The 23055-nt window shown below is 39.8% G+C and overlaps 1 protein-coding gene across 1 annotated transcript; it reads right to left on the bottom strand.

The window, feature by feature from the left end:
* Window positions 1-2177: 2177 nt before the first annotated feature.
* On the bottom strand, window positions 2178-22176 carry LOC149259010 (putative pectinesterase 11). Its single transcript, XM_089445596.1, has 4 exons — window positions 21878-22176; window positions 21487-21658; window positions 2488-2691; window positions 2178-2393 (listed from the first exon to the last, which is right to left on the bottom strand). Exons 1-4 carry the CDS (start codon window positions 22174-22176, stop codon window positions 2178-2180), a joined length of 891 nt encoding a protein of 296 aa, XP_089301722.1.
* Between the last annotated feature and the right edge of the window lie 879 nt (window positions 22177-23055).

The following is a 23055-nucleotide window of genomic DNA, read 5'->3' on the forward strand; positions in this document are numbered from 1 at the left end:
CAAGAATGTCAAATGTTTGTTAAAATAACAATATTATTAATAGTGAATTGAGATTGATTACATAAGATTTTATTTAAAGATTTTTGTATTTCATTATATATTTAAACAAATCAATTAAATTAAGTATCAATAATGTCAAATATTTCTTAAAATAACAATTAAAAACAATATAGAAAAACAAATCTACTAAATTAGTAAAAGAATGATTAAGTTTGTTATTTATTTATTTCTAATGTTTTTGAAAAAGAATAATAATAATATTGATAATTTAATTTTAAGATTATGGCTAAATGAAATATTAAGTTGATATATATGATATTTTTCATTTAATGTTTATAAAAATTTATATATTTTAATCCCTTTGAATTTGAACCTATAACATTTTACCAAATAAAGAAATACTCTTAACTGTTGTTTTATATATATATAATTTAGTTGTTTTATATTTATATTTTCTTAATATGAAATTGAGATTTATAATTTCCCCTTTTCACATACAAAACAAATATATGTAAAATAAACAATTCAATAATGTTAAAATTTTCCAAACTATAAATGTATATCATATAGTGAGGAGTGTTTACTTATTGTTTCAAATTAAAATGGGAAAAATGTTTACTCACTCATTATTAAAGAAAATTAAAGAATAATAACCAAGTTATTAGCAATGTTAACATTCAAGTGATGAAAAATTATAACATCAATTAAATAACTCACTTTCATTTAAACTACAATTGGTATAGGGTAGACATTGTGTACCTTTTTCATCTCTATTTGGCATTTGTCCATGTGCTCTTTTGACATTGTTTTGTCTTTTCAAAATGGGGAAAATGTTTACTCACACATCATTAAAGAAAAGTGAAGCATAATAGTCAAACTATTAACAATGTTAACATGTAAGTGATGGAAGAATTATCTCATCAATTAAATAGCTCACTTTCATTTAAACTAAATATTTCCATTTACAAATGTATATTATAATTATTTTATTTTTTAGATATAATCACTTTCTATATATCATAAATAAAACCTAAATATATTCATTTTCGGGATGTACCTTCATATTCAAAATCCTTGATAACTATGATGTAGTGCGGAATAGACACTTTAGATTAAAATAACAAAAAATATCAAAAATTTTGGTCAAGTTGGTATTGAGATTCTATTTTGGGGATTCTTAACATAACTCCTACACAAAATTGCTTTAACTAATTATGATAAAGCCTTACCTTAAATTTTGTTATTGGGTATATGTTTTGTTTAATAACGACCAAACTAAAGTTAACTTACATGGTCACTCCTTATTAAATTGCTTTAATTAATTATGATAAAATCTTGTTATTGAGTATATCTTACATGGTCACTCCTTATTATGATAACAGCACTAGCTGTGCAAAGACAAGAATAATTACTTCTAGAAAGATGCTAAAGAAAGCCGGGAGTAGTCTCACTGTTATTTGCATGATTATTTCTCATTTATTAGGGTATTTTGCTGTTTAACCCTTTTTATCATAAGCTTTTAGCAATATTTTCGTATTTTCCCAGTTACTTTATTTCATGAATAAAGATGAATAATCTGGCATCATACACGGAATTAAATAAGAACTGAGAGACACATCGTTGTGAGGAGAGTGAAGGAACGCAAACATTACACTTCATTATCAAAAATGGATTTATTTATACATCGTTGTGAGGAGAGTGAATGAAGGCAAACATTACACTGCATTATCAAAAATGGATTTATTTATAAATTTACGAGGAACACGAAAAACTACGAAAATTTCGGAAGCGGAGGGAATGCCTTGCATCATACAAATATCACTCTCTTCTTCTCTTCGCGTTGTGCTGCAATCTAACCGCTATTGATGCCCTATTGTTTAATCCACGTCCTCCCACCAATGTAGTCGATGGTCAAATAGTTTGCGACCTGTGCAGCAGTAGTGAGTTTTTGGGACCACGGAGCTCGTCGTTTCTTCGATGCTCCAGGACCCGTATTTTGGACCTCGCCATAAATCACAGTTCTGCAGATTAGAGAAATAAGACGAAACAATAACATTGGATTAAGATATGGCATTCTGGTTGTGATGCAAGGTAGGTGTAGGTGTAGGTGTAGGTGTGGGGATAGATGAACGCATATAAGGAAGGAGGACTTACTTTTGTTTGTAAGTGTCGTTATCCTAGTCTTCCCATCCTTCTGGCCTGATAATGTCTTCCATGTAAGTGTTAGCAAACACTACTATGGAGTAAGGTCCCCAGGGCTTGCCCAGATAATTTGTTCCATTCCCCGTCAACTTGCAATTTAAAAAGACGAACCCTGTGTCTTCATGCAGACCCATTCTCTTCTGAGCCGTAAACACGCCATAAAATGCAGGGACAGAATGTAGTTCACAGCTCTGCCATAAACAAACAAACAAATAGAAAGGTAATTTGCATGAATATCTATCAGGTAAACAGTACTGTACTTTTCATGATTTGTATCTGTTTTACCTCATACATAGATTTCCCATTGCCACATATAAAGTCGACGCCACCTTCAATGTAACAGTTTTTAAAGTAATGCCTCCCAATGTCGTCTAACACGGTGTCCTGAAAACCTAGAAATTTGCAATTGTAAAACGCACAACGATCTCCCGAAATCTTCAATGCCACAGCTTGATTATTTCCTCTCAAGTCACCATGACCATATGAATTCTGCATAAAATAATTCTATTCGTTAAATCAACCCCTCTAGTCATGATTTACTAAGATGTTGTTAATACCCGGCCATGATGCATCATATATCTTACCTGGTGTTGAAAATGTAATTTCAACGCAGCCGTACTGCGCTCCCCAAAACCGCCAGCATGAAACCACAAACCAGCTTGAGGGATATCGCACCGCCATCCAGCGAAAAGCAGTTTCCGTATTTTTGGCTCCGATGCGATTTGGTGAAGACGCGTGGCTCTCACCTGACATCAGCATCTCTGACATATCGGGAGGTAAAGCTCAGCATTAAAGTGGGTTCCGATATCTTTCTCCACCGTCGGATTTACTCCATCGCTCTCCACCGTTGATCCACCAAAGCTGCATACGAGGTGCATTAAAAGGCTTGCGTGGATTAAATTTTTGAGTTTGACCGCCGTAGAAGAAGAGTTATGGAATTTAACATTGACACGTAGATTTAGGTGGCCCTTTTAAATATGGGTATGGGCACGTTTCAATATATTTTTTTTATATAGCACGTAAGTTTTTTATGTAAAAGGTATGGAGCATTGGCCCTTTTAAATATGGGTATGGGCACGTTTCAATATATTTTTTTTATATAGCACGTAAGTTTTTTATGTAAAAGGTATGGAGCATTTAAAGATAGGTATGGTCATTTTTTTACGAAACGTAATACAAAAAAAAGAGAGCTCATATATATGTTTTGTGTGTTGACTTTTTATTGTGGTTGTTGCACACGGGAGGAATAGAACAACTGTTGTTCGCAGCAGCGAGAGAGAACCAGAGATGTATGCACAGCAGTGCTCAAAATATACTTAGTAATGTTCTGTTTTGACTTTTCTAATGAAACAATGAAAACGCAAGGTGAAATAAAAATGTTTTATGTGCTGAATGTTTAGTAATATCCATGAGCGCATTTGTTTTGGATGTAAATGTAATTTGTTTTTGATTTACAGCAGCGTGTAAAAAGAGTTTTACACCAGTGAATGTAAATGGAGATTTTACAACAGTAAATGTTAATGGGAATTTTTCCAGCAGTATAAATTCTCATATGGAGACAGAGTAAATGTTTTTTTTGTTTTAATGAATAGAAATCTTTTATGGTGGTGAAATACTCTGTTCCTTAGTGGAATTTTTTTTAAGTCTTCCTGTGCACAAAAAGATCCTGGAGTAAAGTAAAACAGAGCATTGCCTCTGTGTTTTATTTTCTTGGTTTTCGGTATTTTTCCCCATTCTAAAATACCCAACTGTGGTATGAGAGCAGGACCAGGCTCTTTAAAGAAGTTAAAGAAGCTGAAGGGAGAAGGTTGTTGCTACAACAAAACTTCTCAGGCAGACAGAAGACTCAGACAGTGAAGGATTCAGGTATTCTTCATAGCTATCTTGTTTGTTATTGAAGAGACAGTCAGTTCTTAAAAATACACAGTCAAGGAATGGCTAGCACAAGCACTGGTATGGGTATGTTTAATACCCAGCTCCCACAGTTTAATGGGAAGAACTATGACTACTGGGCAATAACTATGAAAGCCTTGCTTGCTTCCCAAGACTTATGGGAAGTAGTTGAAGATGGTTTTGAAGAACCAGCAGATGAAACTAAGTTCAATGCATTAACTCAGGGAGAGAAGGATCTACTGAAGAGCAATAGGAAGAAGGATTCAAAAGCCCGTGTGTTGTTGTATCTAGCAGTAGACCAGAGTATATTTCCAAGGTTAGCAGCAGCTAAGACAGCAAATGAAGCATGGGAAACCCTTAAGACAGCCTATCAAGGCATGGAGAGAGTGAAGACAGCAAAACTACAATTGCTGAGAAAGGATTTTGAGAATTTGTGCATGAAGGAGTCAGATAACATTGACTCATTCTTCACTCATGTGATTGGTGTAATCACACAAATGAGAACTCATGGAGAAACCATTGAAGACAGAAGGATTGTGGAGAAAATATTGAGGGTCTTACCCTCAAGGTTTGATGCCATAGTCACCACCATTGAAGAGACAAAGCATCTCTCAACCTATTCAGTTGATGAGCTACATGCATCACTAATAACACATGAGTAGAGGTTGAGTAGGAATGAAAACTCATCTCTTGAGCAAGCCTTCAAGACCCAAATGTCCCTTGGAAGAGGAAGAGGTCAAGGAAGAGGAAACCGAAGAGGAAGAGGCAGAAGCCAGAACAGAGGTGGAAGGAACAGCCCATCAAATGCACAAGGAAGAGGCAGCAATCCAAATCAGAACCAAGGTCAAGGCAGCAGCCAACAAAGAGATCAGTATCAGGCTCAAGGACAAAGGTATGATAAATCTAATGTTCAATGCTATTATTGCAAAAAGTATGGACATTATGCTAGTGATTGTAGAAAGAAACAACATGATAAGAACAGCAGACAAAATGCCAATGTTACAAGAGAAAACAGCAGTCAAGAAAATGTCCTGTTAGCTTGTAACATGGCTGAAACACATAGTGAGGACATATGGTTTTTAGACTCAGGTTGCAGCAACCATATGACTGGAAACATAGCCTTCTTTTCTGCCCTAGATAAAAATGTGAAATCAGAAGTCACACTAGGAACTGATAGTAAAGTGTCTGTTATGGGAAAAGGAGAAGTAAAAATATTTTCAAAGCAAGGAGAAAGGAAAACCATAGCAGATGTATACTATGTCCCCGGAATGAGATGTAATCTCTTGAGTATTTGTTAAATTTGGACAACTAGGTCCAAACTCCATGTTCTGATGCTCAGATTAAGAGGCTAATATTTTTGTTGGATTCCTCTTTCTGAGAGGTGTAAAATCCATATAAAAATAGTCTTAATCCTATGAGCAGAACTTATATTTTGAATTTATTATTCTTAATAAATTATATGTGCAAAGGTCAGCCAGTTTTGTAATGTAGGCTCACATGCCCAACAGATGTGTCACACACCCTCATTGATGGATATATATATACAAGAAAAGTTGGAGAGAATTGGATCACAAAAACAACTCACATCTTCCTCTCTCATCCTAAAAAGTACGAGCTACCTGGAGGACGAATTTCAGCCACTCGTGGGAAGGACGAAGAGGATTTTTCTGCTGCTAGGGTTTCGCAGAAGTTTGACCAGCGTTGACTTTGGTCAACGCTTGGTACAAACAAGCTGAAAACTTGTGGGAGGTTCGATTTTTGAAGGCCATACTACCTGGCACAAAAATCGAGGTCAAAGGGTTGACCGTTTTGCTGCTGCGTTGACTTTTAGCTTGCTGCCCCTGCGTTGACTTTTCAGGACAGTGTTGACTTTTGTAGAACTGACTTGGGTTGACTCATCTACTGGTTGGAGGGTTGTTGTGACACATGCTGGGCTGGCTGACCAAAGGAGACTTTGCTGGTTGAAGCATCCTGTTGACCGCCGAAACAAACACATACATTTTTCTTGTTTCTGATTTGTCTTCTGTAAGATCTGCTTATATGTTCTATCTGCATTTTGCTTATCTACTTGTATGATTGCTGTGAGAAAAGTGAAATTGCTCTTAGCATAGAACATCTACAAAACTTAACATGGTATCAGAGCTGAGGTGAAGACAAACTCTATCTATAGCAATCATCATCGAAGGAAATGGATTCCTCTAAGCTTGAATTCAGGGAGAATGACAAGCTGACTGGAAGCGATGACTTCCATGCATGGAAGATGTTATTAGATCTCAAATTAGAAGATCATGATCTCCTAGATCATGTGACAGGGAAGATTCAAGAACCTCCATCAAATGCCTCTGTTGCTGTTAAACACAAGTATAAGAAGGGAGAAATCAGAGCAAAACTGTTGATCAGGGAATCCATAAATAAGAGTCTGGTTGCCTACATATCTAAACTAGGCACATCCAAGGAGATGTATGACAAACTGATACTTATGCTCCGAGTAAACAATGTGAACCAAGTGCTATTCCTCAAGAACAAGTTGAAGAATATGAAGAAGGGCCGAGACGAGTCTATTCAAACTTTCTTTATGAAGTTGACCGAAACCAGGAACAATCTGCTAGCTATTGGGGAGACAATAGCTGATCGTGAGATGGTTCTCACCGCACTTGGAGGACTTCCATATGAATGGCAAGTATTCACAACTACCATTCTCAACAATAATACCATCCCTAACTTTGATGAGCTTCTATCTAGATGTATGCAAGAAGAAACAAGGATGAAGGAATTTGATAATGAAAGAAATGCTGCCTATGTTGCTCATTCCCGAAAGAAGAACTCTGGTGGTTCCAAGGACAAAGGAAGGACTAAGACTCAAAAGAAGAAGGGTAAATGTTTCACCTGCCATAGGACTGGACACTATGCTAGAGAATGCCCCTTCCAGAAGAATTCTCCCGATAGTGACGACAACAACAACAACCGAAGGAATGGGAATCAAAGAAATGACAAATCCAAAGGAAAGAGGAAGGCTCACTTTGAAGGAAACCATCCACCTTCTAAAAGGACCAGAAATACCAGGTATGAGGAGTCTAATGTTGTTGATAAAAGAAATGAGTATATTCTAATATCTGCTCTCTCAGCTGCATCTCCGCCCGACACTATGGATGTCTGGCTAATCGATAGTGGTGCCTCAAGACACATCACCGGATTCAATGAAGCACTTTCTGACATTGTTGAAAGGGATACTAATCTAGAAATTACCCTTGGGGATAATGCCACTTATCCTGTGAAAGGGACCGGGACTGTGACCCTCCACTTGTCTCAAGGACAAGTCCTCCATCTACAAGATGTACTCTATGTACCCAAATTGAAGAAGAACCTTGTGTCTGTATCTGCCATGGAAGACAAAGGATTCAATGTAACTTTCTCTGATGGAAAGGTACTCATGTGGAAGAAGAGCTTCAAGGAAGCTATCTCAATTGGTTTTAGAGTTGGTACACTCTACTAGGTTGGAGGGAGTCCGTTGGGAGCTATGACTTGTGATACTATCCGTCAAACCGAACTACGGCACTGAAGATTTGGACACCTTCATTACAAGGCTCTTCCCGAAGCAAGGAAGGTGGTGATAGGGATGCCTGATTTTGGAAATAATCATAAAGGTGTATGTAAGGGCTGTGCTGAAGGAAAACATACAAAGGGACCTTTCCCCTCAAGTGTCACAAAGACATCTGAGATATTGCAACTGGTCCATTCTGATCTTTCCGGTATGTTGCCTGTAACATCCCTAGGGGGATGTTCTTACTATATGACATTTACTGATGACTTCTCTCGCAAAACCTGGATATACTTCTTGAAGAAGAAGGATGAGGCTTTCATGTGGTTCCGTACCTTGAAAGCCTTGGTGGAAAATATGACCGGAAAGAAGATCAAGATTTTGAGGACTGACAATGGCACTGAATATGAGTCAAATGAGTTCAAAGACTTTTGCAGAGAAGCTGGCATTAAGAGGGAGACTACCACTGCATATACTCCTGAGCAGAATGGTGTTGCTGAACGCAAGAATAGGACTATTGTGGAAGCTGCCCGTGCCATGCTATGTGACCAGGGTCTTCCAAAGTTTCTGTGGGGAGAAGCTGCAAATACTGCTGTGTACATTCAAAACCGATGCCCTCATTCCGCTTTGGACTCCAAAACTCCCGAAGAGGTTTTCTCTGGTAAGAAACCTGATGTCTCACATTTTAGAATTTTTGGATGTCCTGTCTATTTTCATGTGCCGAAAGAAAAGAGAAGTAAGTTGGACGCTGTTGGATACCTATACTAATAGGTTTCATATTTCATGATTGGCCAAGGAAAGTCCAAATATGCTCTGCTTTGGTATAACAAAGATCCCATATTTCCCAGAGAACAAGAGGTGTGTAATCTGTTTCAAATATTGAGGACCTTATTTCAATTTTGTGGATGATTCAGCAGTTTAAACTGGATCATGCCATGTTTCAATTTTGAGTTATAGAATAGAGAAAGAAGTCTGTCCAAACTGTTTAATCTTGGCAGACAAGTAGTTTAGGTAGAGAAGTAAAGGTTCCCAACAGCTTAATCTGGGACCTTGGAAGAGATAAGGGTAGAAGTAGATAGAAAAGAATAAAGAAAAAGCCAAAGAAAAGAAAAGGCAAGTAAGGGTTTGCAAGCCTAAATGCACCCTCCAAGGAGAAACAAAAAATGTTAGGAAAGTAGCTGGGTAAGCACTTGTGGTTGCAGAAAAGGTATTTTCACCATTTCACACATGTCAAGAGGTGTTTTGCCAAGGCAAAAATCTATCAATGTACAAAGTGGTGAATTCCATCAAATTACAGCAAGGAGCATGACTAACCTCCCTCTCCCCCTTCATTCCATTACTAACATTCCCTTTCTTTAGCTGAGATTTATGAAGAGAGATCATGGTTTTATGATGGTTCTTGTTCTTTCAGAAGCCACATTTCTTGTCTAAGATCTTTTCATTTTGATCTACTTTCAAAACTAAATCAACTTTACATAAACTCAGTAAAATCCCCTTCATTTGCTCCCCTCATTCATATTAACCTCTAATTCTACTATATAGCTCCCTTATCTTACCCTTCCCCTAATAATACTAACACTATGGTGTATAAAGCCCCAAAATCTTATAAACACCCCTTCCTTTGGCATTATAGCCATATGTTCTTCAAAAGGGACCAAAATGACCTCTGGTCACTTTGGTGAACCTGTCCCACCCCACTCCCCCTTGCTACAAACCAACTTGCTCTTCAAACCACCATTTGCATTGAAAAACCCTTGTAAACCCTCTTTTACCCCTAAAAAACCTTTGCAAAAATTACCCAAAGTCAAAAACCCGCCTCTGGCGCATTTCCAAAGGGTTAGCGCGTAGTTTGATTTTATGAAAAACATTGAAAAACCATTTAAAAAACCCACAACCCAAAGTTTTGCCAGCGCATATAACCCGAGCATGTTGTTGCTCCGCCCACCGTCGGATCAAGTCCCAATGATCCGACGATCCACGATGATATCGGAGGGGCTCCCATGCTGGTCTTTTACCGCCCGAGAAAGTGACGTTGCGTCACGTCACGGGCAGGCCACGCGTCAAACGTTAAGGACTCTCGGAGCCGGGTCTGACAGTTCTGAGACCGTACCTAAACCGCCCCGAGAGACCGTAGCGGCCAGCCCTAACCGTAACCGCTACGGTCCTAACCGCCACCTGTTTCCCATCAATGCATCGCCACGTCATGTCCGCTTGTCCTCGCCCCTGTTATTCGTCCACCTGGCCGCTGACATGGCTGCCACCTCATCGCCCCCATGGACCAACAGTGTAGTGACACGTCACCCGATGACGTCAGCTGACGTCACCTCACCTTGACCCACCAATGACGTCATGCTGACGTCATCACTAAAAAGCGCCAAAATCATAAAAAAAGCCCATATTAAGCCAAAAAACGTCCATTTTTCCATTGTTTGCGCATTTCTCCACTGTTTTCTCTGCATGAGCGTTTACGTCCTAAAACTCTGCCAACCTGCTCAATTGACCAAGGCGACCTCCAGAGCTCCAACCGTGCATGCCTATGTGACCTCTGTTCGTCAATTAACAGGTATTTATCGTTTTCTGCCCTCCATACGCCTGTTATTGAAATTGAAGTTACTCAGAAGGCTAAGGAGACCTTAAAAATTATATTTTCACCGGCCATTTCCCTCTGCACGTCCACATTCGCAATTGTGAAGCCCAAAGACACCAGTCGAGCCTTAATAAGCTGTAATTTCGCTCAAAAACAACATTCACTACGTATTCCCGGCTAATTTCTTGTTAAGCTCAATTCACCCGCTGAAAGAGGACATAGTGAGACCATAGAGAAGCCCTGCTCCTGAAACAAACAGTATTTCAATTGTTGTTGTGTAATTTCCTCCTCTGGTCTCTGAGAAACAAACTGTTTTTACAGAAAAACACTTCTATTCTGTGTTGCTTCCATTTAACTATCTACCTACAATTGTTGAACTTTGAAGAAGGCCATGGAGACTCCTATTGCTCTAAATATCAAGCCCCTCAATGCTCCTCACCAGGAATTAGCATGGAAAGCCCTGGGAGACATGGACTATCAAATGCTGGACTGGTTCCTTATGGGATCCAAATACAATATCCAGATGATGAACGAGTTGAAAGCCCAGCACATGAGTGGGGCAGACATCCTGGGAATTTGGGACTCAAACTTGCCCATCTACAACCTCCCCCAAGTAAATCCTATGCCAGAGTTGATCTACAGCTGCCAGGAATGCTATGACCCAAACCAAAGAGCTGTCATCAGCCCCACAGGCTCAGTCTTGTTCCACATCACCTCAGAGAGTATTAATGAGATGTTGCACTTCCATACTGCCAAGCAATTGACCCCCCTCCATATGCAGGATTTGATAAACAAAGGGAGCAAGCTGTCAGGTGACCAAATCATTAAGATTAATCAGCTGTTTGTAAGGCCAGGCTCTGACACCATCAGAACTCCTCCTATTGGGTATCACTACTTGAATGATTTGGGCAGGATGTTAGTGGATTTAATCAGTTATGTCCTAGGATTCAGGGGGATGGAGGATGTGGATGATAGCCTAATGGCAATGCTGTCTATATTCTCTCCTGGTAAACCCCCAGCTGTACATTATGACTATGCAACCTACATTGCAGATAAAATCCATGAGCAATTTATGAACTTGAAGAGGGAAAGACTATTCAGGTATACTTCATATATATACCATCTATTCTTGTTCTATCTGCCAGCCACCTTCTCTTTTCCTTGAAGCAACTCAATGCCCAGGGAAGTCCAAGGTCAGTTGTGTTCTGGACTTCTGTTTTTCATCATACCTCTGTATCACCTTACACATACACTGAGTTTATTGACTTATTCATTTATCCAGTCATGACAGTATTGCATGGTACTCCTCCTCCTAGACTAACTGATGACATGAGAAGAATTCTCCATTTGAATAAATCCTACAGCATTGGTAACTGGTACCTCTACCAGAACCACACAGTCATCAGAATATATGGCTGTGAGTTGACCCCTTTTAGGTTGCCAAGGTATGTCCCCATGAGGCTTTTTGCCTTGGAATATTTCAGACAGTTTGGGAACTCAGACTACCTCCATTTTCAGAGCAAGAACAAGAAGTCACAGCTAAAGGTGAGGAGCCAGCTGGGTCCTTTCCTATATAATAGAAAAGAGGAGGGGTGGAAAGAGGCAGACAGTATCCTGGAGGGCCTCAAACTGCAAACCAGCTTTGAATGGATACCCTATGACCCCAATCATTCTGTCTCCCTCAGGAGGATAAAATTTAAATTGGGTAGCTATGCACACAAGAGACAACCTGAGATTGAACAGTATGCCAATGCATCAAGTTGGGAAGAGGGTACCCTAGAGGAGGAAGTTACTAATGAAGAGCTACTAGAAAGAGAGTCTAGAAACATTCAAAAGGAAGCTGACTTAGAAACTTGTGGACAGGTTCCCCTCTCATACAAGAAGCAGGTGGAGCAGCCACCCCCATTAACAGAAGAACAAGTGGATACATTGCTACAGCAGCTAGAAGAGATGGAGCAGCAGGAACAAGGGCAGCAACAAGAAGAGGTACAATATAGTGAACAGCAGCCCTTGCAGCAAGAAAAAGTGATTGAGGCTCCAAGCTCCACTGAGCAACAGGCTCAGACAATAGTGCCTCCTAGGGCAGAGACTACTATTGATACCTCGGTCCTCCAAACCCCACAAAAGGAGGACTTAACCAGGAAAAGAGATAGAGAGACTCCCCTGACTTCATCCATCAATCGGGGAGAGAAAAGACAAAGACTAAATGACTTTCCGGAGGATGACATAGCAGTGAGGCAAGCAATGGGCATGGGCCCACCCAGCCGAGAAGTGTCAGCCAGTTCATTCCAGCATGAACATGATAGAGCTATGGGAGGAGAGGTCAGCTCCTCCAGCCAGCACAGAGAAGGACAGTCAAGCATCAAACAACAATTTATTGACATTAAGAGGAGAAGTGATTCTATTAAAGTACAGCTGTACAATCATTTGCTGAACCTGGCTCCTACCAATCAGCAAAGACTCATGTCTGCCTTTGATGTAAGTGAAGGCAAGATGATCATGAGTCACTTCATGCCCACAACACTGCATCCTCAATCTACCTCGGATTATCTAAGAACCAACATGGAGGTTATGGCTAAAGACATACACCCTATGGATAAGATCGAACTGCATAAACAAACTGGTGAAATGGTGTATGCCTCCTTGGCAGATGAAACTTTGGGGGCAATCGTAAGACACCAATTGCCCACACAGGAAGAGTGGAGGAATTTGACACAGGTAATCTTATCAGGCCCGAACCTGTAGGGTTGGTTTTTTCTCCAGTTTATGGGCAGTCATGCACAGGCTGAACTTTGATAGATAAAATCTACAAGGAAGAGACAGATGCTGAGCCAATTCAGCAGAGCTATTTACTCACCACAGCAGCAGTCACAATCACAGGTGACAAACCCAGAATACAGCGTACAAGCCATAAAGTCGGGTTCTCCAGCATTTAATCAAAGTATCTCAACCGACTCAGCAGATCCCAAAGGCCAAAATATCTTCTGACAGAACATTAAGATGCCTTTATTTTGTATTCAATGCTGTAATAAATTTCTGATAATAATATCTCAAAAGTTGGTGAGAATATTAAGTCTGAGATAACTTAGAACTCAGATATTTTGTAAAAGAATCGCAAGTATATATTCACCCCTCGCAGAAGCTGAAGGGGTTGTTGTTATTTTCATTTTGGGCATCTCATTTGCTGTAAAACTCTCAGAGAAATAATACAAAGGGTGAATGGAATTTCCGAAGCTTGGTGTACCTTGATGCATTGTGATGAATGGTGGATGTTGCAGGATTCCAGAGTGTTTCATAAAACAATAAGTCTTTCTTAAATCTCTGTGTTACATGTTTTCGAGTCTTTTGTTCTCTTTTATTGTCTAAATGTTTTACACTTAATAGCAAAGTAGAAGAATAGTTCCAGGATTTAATCACTGATTACCCTGAACTCAATCTGAGCTATTATCCATGTTTTCTTCAGATACAGTGAATGAAGTGTAATTCTTAATTGCTGCACTTTAAAACTATATCTTTTACAGTGATAGACATCCCCAGGGATTCCAGTTTTGCTCCTGAGGCATCTATCTGTTTCTCATACCTAGTTTGGTGGAAATACTCGAATACTTTAGTGAAAATTCTTAATTGCTTTCACTGGTTTTTTCACTTGTTCGTGTTATAAAACAAAAATTTTGTTGTATGAAGTATCCAAATGGCCCTGTAAGTTTCACCAGTTCACCTCAAGGTTTCTAGACACCTATACAGCCATAGACTCCATTGCCCAATGATATTTGACTCTTTGAATACTACATCATAAGACCTAAAAGAAACTCTTCAACCAAAACATAAACAAAACCTGTGCATAATAGCTAGCCTAAAACCCTATCATAAACAGTTACAAATCATAAAGAGAGAGCCCTCTCTGATCACAGTTTGGCTAGAGACAGTGATCCAAAGATTGGTTAGTGGTTACCCCGGCCGTATTCCCTTGGGAGTCATAGGGAACAACCTGGGTGTTAACAGACGCTACTGGGAAGAAAGGAATGTTTGTGGGCTACAGTGAGACTTCTAAGGCATATAGAGTCTATGTACTTGGTCAAAGGGAAGTAGAGATAAGCCATGATGTCACTTTTGACGAAGATGCTTCCCTGAAGAAAGTAGTAGATCTTCCTAGATCTGAAGAAAACCATGAAGAAAGACCTGGAAATCTGGAAGAACCCCAGGATGAGACTATGCCTGATGTTGAAGAGCCAATGGACCCTATTGATCCTTCCCCTTCTCTAGGAAAGAGGCCATCATGGCTCAGGGACACCCTCGAAGATGCTGAGGGTCATGCTGCCCCAAGGGGAACATTCCGAGAAAGCAAGAAGCCGTGTAGATACCAAGGGTATCTAGCTGCCATGAGTACTATTATACAATCTGAACCTGGATCTTTTGAAGAAGCCATCAAGCATTAAGTCTGGAAGGATGCTATGCATGAAGAATATGAGGCTATTATGAAGAATGATGTCTGGGATGTGGTCCCGAGACCGAAGGACAAATCTGTTGTCACCGCTAAATGGCTCTACAAGATTAAACATGGATCTGATGGGAGTGCTGAAAAGTTTAAGGCAAGATTTGTTGCCCGTGGCTTCTCTCAAAAATAAGGAATTGACTATGACGATATATTTGCACCTGTGGCTCGATATACCACCATCCGATCCATCATAGCCCTTGCTGCTACGCAAGGATGGAGTCTTCATCAGATGGATGTCAAGACTGCTTTTCTGCATGGTGCAATAAAGGAAGAGGTGTATGTAGAACAACCTTTGGGATTTGAAGTTCAAGATCGAGACACTTATGTCTGCAGGTTGAAGAAAGCCCTCTATGGGTTAAAGCAAGCACCCAGAGCTTGGTATGAGAGGATGGATAGTTACTTGATGCAGCTGGGCTTTACTCGAACCAATGCTGATCCAAACCTTTACTTTAAGGTTGAGGAAGGAAAGCCTCTCATTCTAGTGCTGTATGTGGACGACCTCTTCCTGACAGGTGATGACCCTCTCATTCATCAATGTAAGAGGGAGCTTGCTGCTGAGTTCGAGATGAAAGACCTAGGACTGATGCACTATTTCCTAGGCCTGGAGGTCTGGCAGAGACCTGGAGAGATTTTCCTTTCTCAAGGAAAGTATATTGTGAAGCTTCTGGAAAGATTTGGGATGGTGGACTGTAAGTCCGTGTCGACACCAATGGAACTCAACTTTAAGAAGTTGAGTGGCAGCGCTGCAGGGCCTATCTTGGCCAATCCTACTGAGTATCGTCAACTCATAGGAACTTTGATGTTCTTAGTGAACACCCGTCCAGACATATGTTTTGCAGTGAATACTTTGAGTCAACAGATGGTTGAGCCTCATCATTTTCACTGGGTTGGTGCCAAGAATCTTTTGAGATATCTTTGGGGCACGATAAACCATGGGCTGAGATACACTGCCGGGAGTGTGATACTCCGGGGATATACTGATGCCGATTGGGCTGGCAGTGTGGTGGATCGTAAGAGCACATCTGGATGCTGTTTCAATCTTGGTTCTGCTTCGATCTCATGGATGAGCAGGAAGCAGAAGTCGGTGGCTTTGAGCACCGCGGAGGCCGAATACATTGCTGCTAGTATGGCCTGTTGTGAAGCAGTTTGGTTGAGGAAGCTCTTTAGTGAGCTTCTCCAACATGTGCTAGATACCACTGTAATACTCTGTGATAATCAGAGTGGGATTCGTATGACTGAGAATCCTGTGTTCCACGACCGATCCAAGCATATTGATATCAGGTACCACTTTATCCGGGATATGGTACAGCGAGGCACCGTAAGGCTCGATCATATAGGAACTGATGAGCAGGTCGCGGATATTCTTACTAAGCCCCTGGGGAAGGTCAAGTTCCTAACCTTCCGTGAGAGTCTTGGTGTCGTGGAAAGACCCTATGATGTGGGTCCTGTTGGACAATGAGATCTGGGAGCTCTGGGGGGCTTTGGGGATAGCTTCTCGGAGCTATAAGCACTCATAATGCTTCTGCCCCACCCTTGTGATTATTGAGCTGGTTCGCCACTCATTTAATCTGTGCCCCGTATGCATCCTACCCATTGAGTTCAGGGCTCATGGGAAGTACCTCTCATTTGGCCAATGAGGTGTGGAAAAGCTAGAGACTATTAGCAAAGACTGATGGACGCATCAGAGATTGCCGTACTCTCTATCTAGGATGGCATGGTCCAACCACTTGATCTGGGATCAAGATTTGTGAGGTCTGGGACCTCTGGACTGATTATGTCAGTCGGGGAATGATGTCTTTGTGACTGACCCACTTCTGTTCTGAAATAAAGAAGCCAGCAAAGCAAGTTTCGGCGGGATGACTCACGATGTTAATTGCACTAATAGATGGAGTTCTCCCTAGTTGAGAGGGAGTGTTAAATTTGGACAACTAGGTCCAAACTCCATGTTCTGATGCTCAGATTAAGAGGCTAATATTTTTGTTGGATTCCTCTTTCTGAGAGGTGTAAAATCCATATAAAAATAGTCTTAATCCGATGAGCAGAACTTATATTTTGAATTTATTATTCTTAATAAACTATATGTGCAAAGGTCAGCCAGTTTTGTAATGTAGGCTCACATGCCCAACAGATGTGTCACACACCCTCATTGATGGATATATATATACAGGAAAAGTTGGAGAGAATTGGATCACAAAAACAACTCACATCTTCCTCTCTCATCCTAAAAAGTACGAGCTACCTGGAGGACGAATTTCAGCCACTCGTGGGAAGGACGAAGAGGATTTTTCTGCTGCTAGGGTTTCTGCTGCTAGGGTTTCGCAGAAGTTTGACCAGCGTTGACTTTGGTCAACGCTTGGTCCAAACAAGCTGAAAACTTGTGGGAGGTTCGATTTTTGAAGGCCATACTACCTGGCACAAAAATCGAGGTCAAAGGGTTGACCGTTTTGCTGATGCGTTGACTTTTAGCTTGCTACCCCTGCGTTGACTTTTTAGGACAGCGTTGACTTTTGTAGAACTGACTTGGGTTGACTCATCTACTGGTTGGAGGGTTGTTGTGACACATGCTGGGCTGGTTGACCAAAGGAGACTTTGTTGGTTGAAGCATCCTGTTGACCGCCAAAACAAACACATACATTTTCTTGTTTCTGATTTGTCTTCTGTAAGATCTGCTTATATGTTCTATCTGCATTTTGCTTATCTACTTGTATGATTGCTGTGAGAAAAGTGAAATTGCTCTTAGCATAGAACATCTACAAAACTTAATAGTATTGGACAGCTTGTCCATAAGGGGTACAATGTTTTCTTTAAAAATGATGTATGCACCATCATGGATATACCACCCAGCAAAAGATGCATTTCTGAAGTGAAGATGACAAGGAACAGGATGTTCCCTCTCCGGATCAGGGCAGACATGAAGAACAAAAGGGAAATGGCAGCAGTCACCCAAGAGGCCTTCCAAAGTGTGCCAAAGGATGAGAACTGGTTATGGAACTTGAGATTCGGGCATCTAAATTTTGGAGGTCTAAACTTGTTGAGTAGAAAAGGATTGGTAAAGGGATTACCATTGATAGAGAAACCGGACAGCCTATGTGAAGGCTGCATTTTGGGAAAACAACACAGAGAAAGTTTTCCATCAGGGAAGAGCATAAGGGCAAAGACACCCTTAGAGATTATCCACTCAGATTTGTGTGGACCAATGCAAGCTCCATCATTAGCTGGCAGCCTATATTTCTTGACATTCATTGATGATTTTACAAGAAAGACTTGGATATATTTCCTCAAGAACAAAAGTGAAGTCTTTGAGAAATTCCAAAATTTCAAAGCACTTGTGGAGAACCAAAGCGGGCTGCACATAAAAGTATTGAGAACTGATAGAGGAGGTGAGTATATCTCAAATGAATTCCTAAAGTTTTGTAGAGAAAATGGAATACATAAACAGTTCACAACTCGGTACACTCCGCAGCAAAATGGAGTTGCTGAAAGGAAAAACAGAACCATCATGGAGATGGCAAGGAGCATGTTGAAGGCAAAGCGTTTGCCAAATGAGTATTGGGCTGAAGCTGTACATTGTGCAGTTTATATATTGAACAGGTGTCCTACAAAAGCAGTCTTGAACAAAGTGCCAGAAGAGGCATGGAGTGGGAGAAAGCAAGGAGTCACCCACATGAGAGTTTTTGGGTGTGTGGCCTATGCACACATACCAGATCAGCTAAGGAGGAAGTTGGACAACAAAGGGGAGAAATGCATCTTCATTGGATACAGTGATGAATCCAAAGCCTACAAGCTATACATCCCATCTACCGAGAAGTTCTTTGTAAGCAGGGATGTTCAATTCATTGAGGAAGAAGCTTGAGATGGAAGCATAGAGAAAACAGTGAATGTCAAGAACTGTTTGTCTCATGATGAAGATGAAGAGGAGGTGGCTGAAATGCATCCCTAAACAGCAGCGCCAACACAAGGACAACAAGGGACACCATTGAGGATAAATGAAAGTGCTTCTCCAAGCACACCACAAGGAGGAAATTCAAGTGCATCTTCAAGCACTTGCACACCAAGTGAAAGAGGTAAGAAATTTAGAAATCTAAGTGACATTTATGATGAAGGAATGAATTCTTTGTTTGCCTTGTATTGTCATGTTGATGATCCTATTCATTTCGAAGATGCAATTAAAGATAGGAAATGGATAGAAGCTATGGATGAGGAGATGAATGCCATAGAGAGAAACAAAACATGGGATTTGGTTGAGCTACCAAAAGGCAAAGAAGTCATTGGTGTGAAATGGGTCTATAAGACCAAGAGCAATGCTGAAGGCAAGATTGAAAGGCATAAAGCAAGGCTGGTTGTCAAAGGGTACAAGCAGCAGTATGAGAGAGATTATGAGGAGACTTTCGCACCGGTTGCAAGAATGGAAACCGTGAGAGCAGTGCTGTCCATAGCAGCACAAAACAAATGGAAAGTCTACCAAATGGACGTGAAGTCATCATTCCTAAATGGAGTGTTAAAAGAAGAGGTGTACATTGAACAGCCTCTAGGCTATGAGAAGAAAGGTGAAGAGCACAAAGTGTGCAAATTGAAGAAAGCTCTTTATGGGCTGAAGCAAGCGCCAAGAGCATGGTACAACAGGATAGATTCATATCTATTGGATAATGAATTCGACAAGTGTGAGGGAGAACCCACAGTCTACATCAAGGAAAAGGATGGTAAAATTTTAATTGTTGTCTTGTATGTAGATGATGTTATTTTCACTGGAAACGATATTTATCTTATTGAGAATTTTAAATCAGTCATGAAGGATGAATTTGAAATGACTGACATGGGTTTGTTGAGATACTTCTTAGGCATAGAAGTAGATCAAAATGAAAAAGGAATTTTTATATCTCAAGCAAGATATGTAAATCAAGTTTTGGGCAGATTTAAGATGGAAGAATGCAAGGCAGCAATCACTCCCACAGTGATGGGATTAAAACTCAGCAGAGAGGACAGCAGCAAGGATTTTGATCCTAGCTTGTATAAAAGCATTGTGGGCAGCCTTATGTATTTAACAGCAACTAGGCCTGATTTAATGTATGCTGTTAGTTTGATTTCCAGATTTATGGAGAGGCCAAAGGAGGTACATTGGCAGGCAGCAAAGAGAATTTTGAGGTATGTCAAAGGTACCAAAATGTTTGGAATTCTATATCATGCCTCAGAACATTCAGATTTGGTTGGGTACATAGATAGCGATTGGGCTGGAAGTGTAGATGATCGAAAGAGCACTTCCGGTTATGTATTTCATATGGGTTCAGGAGCCATTTCATGGGCTTCTAAGAAGCAGACCATTGTAGCATTGTCTACAGCAGAGGCTGAATATGTGGCAGCTACAGCAGCAGCATGTCAAGCAATGTGGATGAGAAGAATGTTGAGAAGCTTAGGTCAAGAGCAGGCAAAAGCGACAGTGATTTTTTGTGACAACAGCTCAGCTATTGCATTGTCAAAGAATTCAGTGTTTCATAAGAGAACGAAACACATTGATACAAGGTTTCACTACATCAGAGAATTTGTGAACAATGGAGAAATTGTCTTAGAACATTGCAGGACTCAAGAACAGGTTGCAAACATCTTGACAAAGCCACTGGATCAGAAGAGCTTTGAATTTTTGAGGAAGTGTCTCGGTATGACCGAATGTCCAACAGTTGAAATTAAAGGGGAGTGTTGAAAATGTAATTTCAACGCAGCCGTACTGCGCTCCCCAAAACCGCCAGCATGAAACCACAAACCAGCTTGAGGGATATCGCACCGCCATCCAGCGAAAAGCAGTTTCCGTATTTTTGGCTCCGATGCGATTTGGTGAAGACGCGTGGCTCTCACCTGACATCAGCATCTCTGACATATCGGGAGGTAAAGCTCAGCATTAAAGTGGGTTCCGATATCTTTCTCCATCGTCGGATTTACTCCATCGCTCTCCACCGTTGATCCACCAAAGCTGCATACAAGGTGCATTAAAAGGCTTGCGTGGATTAAATTTTTGAGTTTGACCGCCGTAGAAGAAGAGTTATGGAATTTAATATTGATACGTAGATTTAGGTGGCCCTTTTAAATATGGGTATGGGCACGTTTCAATATATTTTTTTTATATAGCACGTAAGTTTTTTATGTAAAAGGTATGGAGCATTTAAAGATAGGTATGGTCGTTTTTTTACGAAACGTAATACAAAAAAAAGGGAGCTCATATATATGTTTTGTGTGTTGACTTTTTATTGTGGTTGTTGCACACGGGAGGAATAGAACAACTGGTGTTCGCAGCAGCGAGAGAGAACCAGAAATGTATGCACAACAGTGCTCAAAATATACTTAGTAATGTTCTGTTTTGACTTTTCTAATGAAACAGTGAAAACGCAAGGTGAAATAAAAATGTTTTATGTGCTGAATGTTTAGTAATATCCATGAGCGCATTTGTTTTGGATGTAAATGTAATTTGTTTTTGATTTACAGCAGCGTGTAAAAATAGTTTTACACCAGTGAATGTAAATGGAGATTTTACAGCAGCAAATGTTAATGGGAACTTTTCGACCAGTGTAAATTCTCATATGGAGACAGAGTAAATGTTTTTTTTGTTTTAATGAATAGAAATCTTTTATGGTGGTGAAATACTCTGTTCCTCAGTGGAATTTTTTTTAAGTCTTCCTGTGCACAAAAAGATCCTGGAGTAAAGTAAAACAGAGCATTGCCTCTGTATTTTATTTTCTTGGTTTTTGGTATTTTTCCCATTCTAAAATAACCAACACCTAACACTTGGATTGTCACATCTCTGGCTATGAAATCCGAAGCAAGCACGTTGACCGTTGCAGTGAAAAATGTCCCACCGCTCGATTTCGCGTTCGCGTTAGCAGTGATGACGGTGGTTCCAGCGCCGGAGCCGGCCAGAGTTATGAATGACTTACCTAAAGGAATTTGCACCCTCTCGCTGCAAGGTGAATACAGTAATTAGGAGTTCAGTTTCTATTCACAAAAGCCCCATTACTTAATCCTTCAATCATCAATTAGATTAAGCTTCAGAAAACCTTCCAGCTTGACAAACAGATTTTCAGAATGAAATTAACTTCAAGTTGCTGTTCCAGCGCTTGAAAATTTCACACAAAAAACCTCACCTCTTCTAATTTTTGTTTCAATATGCATTACTTACTTATAAGTGCCGGGATTGACTTTAATGGTGACCGGATTCTTGTTATTCGCTGGAACTGAATTGATGGCGGCCTGAACCGTAGTGAATTGACCTTGACCTTTGGCATCTACTACAATCACATTTCCTGCGCCCACCGCCTTCACATTTCCTGCGCTGGCCACCTTAGAGAACGCCTTCAGGTTTAGAGTCGGACTGTCCGTCAAATTCTTCCTCCAACCACAGTAAGCGGGTTCCATAATAAATAGTTGCAGTGCTGCGACAAAAGAAGTGATAACGACTAATCTTCTAAATTTCTCCATGGATGCCATTCCAAAATAAAAGAGAGATTCAAGAATCAGTTGATTCTCAGCACACACAATCGTAGTAGGGAAAACTCGATCACTCAGCCCCCAATGAATTCTATGACTAAATATTTGCAGATGCCCCAGCTATAAATACTTTGTGCTACAATTCCCTCCCAAATGCTTGGGAATCATTTGGGCCATTTGCATGCTTAGCCAAATCATGTTCACACTGTTTTTGACTAAATCTTTTGTATATATTAATTTAATGATCGATTTCATCGTAACTTTAATCAGTATTATTATTTATTTAAAACTACTCGAAAATAGTAATTAATTTAATAATGATTGATTTGGTCAGAACTTTAAACTTATTTATTTATTATTATGAACTTAAAACGGTTAATTTAATAATCATTGATTTGGTCAGAACTTTTAACTTATTTATTTATTATTATTAACTTAAAACGGCTCATATATATTAATTTAATGAAGTTTGATTAAGTTTATTTTAAAATCAGTTAGTTTGAAGAGGCCTAAGAGTTGGTGGGAAAGTTATAGAAATTCTGGTTATATTTAGAGAAAATCCGGTAAGGATTTTGTAGATCAAAGTTATAGTGGTTAAATTTCAAAATTTTAGGTGTCTTACACGTTTTTGATGGTGTTGAATCCATTTCCACCATCAAAAACACAATTCAACCACTTCCTCTACAAGATTTTTTGAAATTTTTTTTGCGTAGAGATTCCGACCACTTTAATTTAATATAGGCTGATATATATTAATTTAATGAAGTTTGATTGGGTCTATTTTAAAATTACATTATTATTAATAATAATAAATAAAATAGACTTTTTTATTTGAATATTTAATTTAGCGAAAATAATAAATTTATTGTT

This window comes from Pinus tabuliformis, chromosome 6 (genome assembly GCF_031772625.1).
Source record: "Pinus tabuliformis cultivar Carrire ecotype Pingquan chromosome 6, CPIR1, whole genome shotgun sequence".
Classification (NCBI taxonomy): domain Eukaryota; kingdom Viridiplantae; phylum Streptophyta; class Pinopsida; order Pinales; family Pinaceae; genus Pinus; species Pinus tabuliformis.

Excerpts from the sequence above, each read along its gene's own strand:
- LOC149259010 (XM_089445596.1), bottom strand. The coding sequence starts at position 22,176 with ATGGAGAAATTTAGAAGATTAGTCGTTATCACTTCTTTTGTCGCAGCA. Across the intron at positions 2,692-21,486 it reads CCAGAGATGTGACAATCCAA|AATTCATATGGTCATGGTGA; the intron begins GTGTTAGGTGTT and ends TATTTTATGCAG. Across the intron at positions 2,394-2,487 it reads ATGGGAAATCTATGTATGAG|AGCTGTGAACTACATTCTGT; the intron begins GTAAAACAGATA and ends TGTTTATGGCAG.